This window comes from Talpa occidentalis, unplaced genomic scaffold, assembly GCF_014898055.3.
Source record: "Talpa occidentalis isolate TD23 unplaced genomic scaffold, MPIMG_talOcc4v2.1 talOcc4.3, whole genome shotgun sequence".
Taxonomy (NCBI): domain Eukaryota; kingdom Metazoa; phylum Chordata; class Mammalia; order Eulipotyphla; family Talpidae; genus Talpa; species Talpa occidentalis.
In genome coordinates this window covers 144,534,146-144,539,497 of record NW_023603184.1, presented here as the reverse complement: position 1 = coordinate 144,539,497, position 5,352 = coordinate 144,534,146, and the positions used below count along the sequence as shown (strand labels likewise).

General features: G+C 41.6%; 1 protein-coding gene across 2 annotated transcripts; it reads right to left on the bottom strand.

Annotated features, from left to right (window-relative positions):
• Nucleotides 1-2,796: 2,796 nt before the first annotated feature.
• On the bottom strand, nucleotides 2,797-5,095 carry CCL20 (C-C motif chemokine ligand 20). 2 transcript variants are annotated; one of them, XM_037521921.1, is made up of 4 exons: nucleotides 5,011-5,095; nucleotides 3,859-3,973; nucleotides 3,405-3,479; nucleotides 2,797-2,826 (listed from the first exon to the last, which is right to left on the bottom strand). In XM_037521921.1, the coding sequence occupies exons 1-4, from the start codon at nucleotides 5,087-5,089 to the stop codon at nucleotides 2,805-2,807; spliced, it is 291 nt and encodes a 96-aa protein (XP_037377818.1). In that variant the 5' UTR covers nucleotides 5,090-5,095; the 3' UTR covers nucleotides 2,797-2,804. The 2 variants fall into 2 exon arrangements, with proteins under 2 accessions (XP_037377818.1, XP_037377820.1); XM_037521923.1 differs by having other exon boundaries at nucleotides 3,859-3,970.
• Between the last annotated feature and the right edge of the window lie 257 nt (nucleotides 5,096-5,352).

Sequence of the window (5,352 nt, the reverse complement as noted above, 5' to 3'; positions counted from 1 at the left end):
AAATGCTCTTTACCTGCTCAGCCATGCAGCCAGCTTTTGCCCGGGGATGTGAGTAATGTGCTGCCAGGTCATTCAGGTGAGTGGGACATTCATTGATTAAATTTCGTCAGACAATTCCACTCACAAGCGTGTTTCCATCCCCCTCATGGAAGAGGACGGGCGTGAGCATCTAGAAGCTCTGTGGTGAGCCTCCATTTATGATTCTGACCTGGAAATTTCAGTCTCCAGACACTCAGCTCTTACTATTCCTGACCCCAAAGATTTAGACCCCTTCAGAACACTGACAATGCGTTACTTCTCTGACTGTGAAGTCCACTTTCAAGGCCCCCAGCCAGCAGCCAGGCACACAATCCCTGGCTATGGTCTTCTTCAGCTCTGCTGAGCAGGAGAGGGTGGCAGAGGGAGGGCGAGGGCTGTCCAGATGGTTCTCAGGAACCCCAAACCATCTCTTCTTCATATTTCTTTTTGCCATGACTTTAGCTGAGCTTCCCATTTCTCAGCTTACCCATCACAGCTCTCCCTGATGCCTCTGCTTCCATCAGGGCCACCTCCCTTCCCTCCTGCTATGACGTTTTCAATGCTCCCCAGTGTTCCCAAGTTCAAGTTCAAACCTCTATGCTCAGTTGAGATAACAGTTGCACTCAACCTGCAATGACTCCATCCCCACCCCTTGCATACATTTTGCTTCCTCCAGTCTTGCACCACAGGACCTTTGTGTAAGACTATCCTTGCATTCCAATCGGTTTAGCACCTTCGTCTCCTGCCCACTGAGGTCTGCAGTACCCCACCTTCAGACATTCTGGCAGCTGACATCTGCCTCCAGACATTCTCAACCACCCCCTTCTCCTTCTTTTCCAGCTGGTAGCTCCTACCTGCCCTGCTTCCCTCAGTTCAAGTATTAAGTCAAACCATACACAGTTGTTTTCTTAGTTGAAGAACATTAAATATTGGCTACTTCGTATGGGTCAACTGAATATTCTTTCACTCCGGAAACCTTCACCACCGACCCCCAACAGTATCCCAAGATGTTCTTTATCCAGCACTTACCACCACCTACTCCAGTAACTGATTTACTTGTGGTCTCCCCGCGCTCACCTGACTATTCAGTCCCAAGTCCCTGGGAGCAAAGGCCAAGTCATAACTTTATCTCTTGGTATATCAAGCTTCCGCTGGCTCCATGCCTGGCACAGCCTGGATACTGAACCCGTGTTTGATGAATGCAGAGACAGAATACGGAGCATACTTTCCCTGGTGACTCAGTGTGATTATTCCTGGACACAGAGATGCCTTCAAGGCCTGCCAAGCACTGACAGCTCTTGGCTGGGCCCCAAATGAGCCATTGCCCTGTCCAAGGTGTTGTGAGTCTGTGTTTTGAATCATCCCCTCAGTGTGCCCGCCTCCAGGGATCCCCCGCAACTGCCAACATCCAAGCAGACTGAAGAGTTCCTAGTCAGGTGCTCCCTGCACTTTGGCCCATGATCAATGTGACAGTTTCTACACTGGTTCACCATCCTTTCATCTTACTTCCGGCCCTTGCTGGGTTTCATAATTTGAAGTCTCTCTTCTGATGACTGAGACTGTCATTTTCTAAGAACCCTCTACAGGTCATTTTCTTTTTAGAAAGTACTCAAGGCTGACTCAGGAGGACTCTGAAGAAGAGAAATGTCCCTGTGCTGAGATGCCCATTTCTAGGTCCCTGGCACTGAGTGACAGCATGAGGGTATCAGTGATTTCTCAAGGTTATGTTCTAAATGGCGGTTATGTTCCTGTAACCACAGAGGGCATAGGCACACTTTTTTTAGAGTTTTATGTCAATAAACACTGAACTATGGGGTCTCCCTGGTGGCACAAGGGTTAAGCATCAGCACTATGAAGCTATCAGCCACTACTGCAGCATGAGTTTGAGCCCCAGCCAGGGAGGTACCCACATGGCATAGCAGACCTCTCCTGTCTCACCCACTGCTCCCCTCAGCAGTGCATTTCAGTGGATCCTCCTGTTCTGTTCCCCATTCTTTCTCTGGTGAATTCTTTCACCCACCACACCTCTGGCCTATACCCCAGTTCTTGTATGCATAAATAAATAAATCTTTAATAAAAAACCCACTGAACTATGGATCTTAGATACAGGATCTTTCTAAATTTGGGGTTGAATTACTTTGAATTTAAAAAAAACTTCCCATTATATTTGATATAGAATGAAATCTAGGACTGTGGGATCGGGATAAAGAAAATCACTAGACAGAAGTAAGGAAAAAATATATTTTAAAGAAAATTTACATATTTTACTACCCCTTAGATATGTTAGTACACACCTTCAAAAATGATATATAAATCAATCAACAAACATTTTGCTTTTTTTCTCTTTATTTTTGATATCTTTATTATCATTTTATTTTTACAAAGTAATTACAATTTAAGAAGTAAAGCTATATATGCAAAAGAATGTTAAATAATATTTTAAAAGTAGCTTGCTGTTTGTATGAAAGTCCATATAATCTCCTTCCAAATATAATTTTACACCTTATACTAAACCAAATAGCTTATGAGAAATACATATTAAATAGCAAAAAAAAATAAAATAAACCCACATACATAAATAACTTAATGTAAAACAGAGTGTGACTCTAATGGTGCTTAACAAAGCAAACTATGATGCAATATGAATCAACTTCATTAATTGGACAGGTCCAATGCAACACAAACAAGAAAAGTGCTAAATCCCCAAGGGTGGGAAGTGCTTGACTTCAGCTGAGCTCCTTTCATTCTTGGGCTGTGTCCAATTCCATTCCAGAGAGCATCACTTTTTACATCTTCCTCATTCTCTTGCTGTAAGGAGAAAAAGAAGAATGAGCACAGGCAGAGCGGCTGGCTGGCAGAAATGACTTTGGTGAGGACTCCGTCTCCTCCCCTAACTTCCTCTCAGGATGCCCAGCAGCTCAGAGTCCACTGAGCAAGTTAAGGTCCAGTGAGGATGGGCCTTGCCCGACTAACCCAGCCAGCTAATGACTAACACGTACTGGACACCCTGGTCACAGGTGGCCTCTGTTATTCTCGTTAAAATGTTAATCAGATTCATAGATCTCTTGCTAACTGCTTATTTTTCAGTTTTTCACAACCAACCAATGTCACATAGTCTGTAAAATTACAGAAAGAGGAGGCATCTTTGCAACAAGAATCAAGCAGCAAGTGACAATCAAGTGACTATCAAGGAAACTACTACATCATGGGGAAAGTGTCAGAGATCAAAGTAATAAGAAAAATGATCTCTAACCTGGCTCTCATGGGCTAACCCAAATTTCCCCTTTAAAGATTTCATAGTGATTATGTTATAGAACCCTAGCAAATCTGTGTAGTCCTTGGTCCAACCATTTGGCGAGAGGCTAATTATTTGCAAATATTCATACCTGAGGACGGACACCGCATGTTTCACCCAATGCTTCCTTGGATCTGCACACACTGCTCGAGCTTTTGTGTGAAAGCTGAAAAATTACAAAATTTGATTTGTGATTTCAAACACTTTTAAGTGGTTTTTTTAAAAATGCAATGGAAATTTCATTTTCCAGTTGATCGCTCTACACTCTAAACATTTTAGCTAAAGAAATGAAGTGCTATAAAGTATAAAATAATTTCTCATAAAACTTGTTGCAAGAAATGAAAGTGATTCTCCCTGACTTTCTCTAAAATTTGACAAATGGATTTCCAATGGCAGGAAGATAAAGTCCCAGAATTGTGACTTAATCTTGTTGTTGGTAATTCCATGAAATAAAGATATTATGATATGTACATTAAAATATATATGTAATCTGAAATTTCCAAGCATTCCTAGCACAAATTAATTGAAATGAATGAATAACTTACATGATTGCATCAATGTCACAGCCTCCATTGGCCCACTGCACTGTGAAATTTTGGATAATTCTAGTAGGAAGTTTTCGTTCTGTATATCGGAGGCAGCAGTCATAGGTGTTTGCTGCTGAAAAGAAATGAAAAGTGTTGCGTCCACATGAATGAACGTATCCCATAGTAGGTATTATGGAGCTACTTGAAGATGAGGAAAATCAAGTGACACTAATTTATATGGCAAATAAACTATTTAGAGGAACAGTGCCGATGTCTTTGAAAGTCAAATGAACATAGTTTTCAGCTTCCTTTTAAAAATGGTATTTTATTTCCATTTGCTGCAATCACTCAAACATATGAGTGCCTACTTCTTAAAGAAGCCTTGTATAAATAATCTTTCAAGTCAGAAAATGGATAAATCGGCAAATATTAAGCTATTACTGAGTATTAAGAGGACAGAAGGACAAGAAGTTACAACAAAAAAAAAAATCTTCCTATAGAAGATATCACTAAAGTGCATTGAAATCATAATATTAGTCCATGGAAGTTTTTATGAACTTTTGTGCTTTTATGAAGTTTTATCTTTTCATAAAAGTTCAACACGTTCATTAACAGGAATGCACCTTTTGCTAAAATTATATACTCTTACATAATTTACAAGCAATAAAGCAATACTTGAACACTCCCTCAAGTTAAATTACAACCTAGTAGAAGTAAAGATAAGCATTATCTCAAAGCTCTCAGTTGATGTCCCAAGGTCTTAAAAGTTTAGTCAGGTGCCATAATCCACCCCTCAAGGTGAGTTTTGGACTTTGCTAAGTATTTATTTGGCGATTAGGACATTGGGTGTGCTAGCATTGCCTACATTTCCCCTTCACTAGTAATGATGCACAATTTATGGCACTCCCAGAAATAGCTCTTGTCCTGGAGTTCAGGGGTCTCTAAAAGCTCATTTGCCCTCCCAAATCTGCTGGGATTGACAGCAGAGAGAAAACCCTAAGCAACAGCAGTAACTTCTTTCTCCTCTACTCACCAACAAGTGACAATACACAACACTTCCTTTTGTAGACTTCCTAACAGATTCCTACCCCCTGGAGACCCCCAAAGGAATGTGAAGCTTCAAGAAAAATGAAAATAGTTCCTCCTGTGCTGGCAGAGAGTGATACTTACCTTCAGATTCACAGCAGAGGTGGAGGAGCAGGACTGACATCAAAGTAGCCAAGACCAAAGTTTTGCTACTGCACATCATTCTCAGCTTAAGGAACAGACCTGCTCAGTGCTGGGTACCAGTGCAGTGCAGTGCAAGTGCTGTTAAGCTCTGATAGCAGCCTGGGTCTGAGGTGGCCCTACTTAAAGCAAATGTTGGGAATGTACACAGGAGGCGTGTTCTCACTGGGGTTTTCCCCATTGATCAATCTGCCCCCTCATGTCGTCACAAAGAAAAGCACAGGGAAAACTTCCTCCTTTTCCCTAATGTTGGGAGGGTGTGAAGGTCAGGATAGGACTTGGAAG

What these genes read in the sequence shown, in the direction of transcription:
- CCL20 (XM_037521921.1), bottom strand. Translation starts at nt 5,089, where the DNA reads ATGATGTGCAGTAGCAAAACTTTGGTCTTGGCTACTTTGATGTCAGTC. An exon ending in TGTGACATTGATGCAATCAT is followed by an intron (nt 3,480 to 3,858) that starts GTAAGTTATTCA and finishes GTAATTTTTCAG; the next exon opens with CTTTCACACAAAAGCTCGAG. An exon ending in CATGCGGTGTCCGTCCTCAG is followed by an intron (nt 2,827 to 3,404) that starts GTATGAATATTT and finishes TTCTCCTTACAG; the next exon opens with CAAGAGAATGAGGAAGATGT.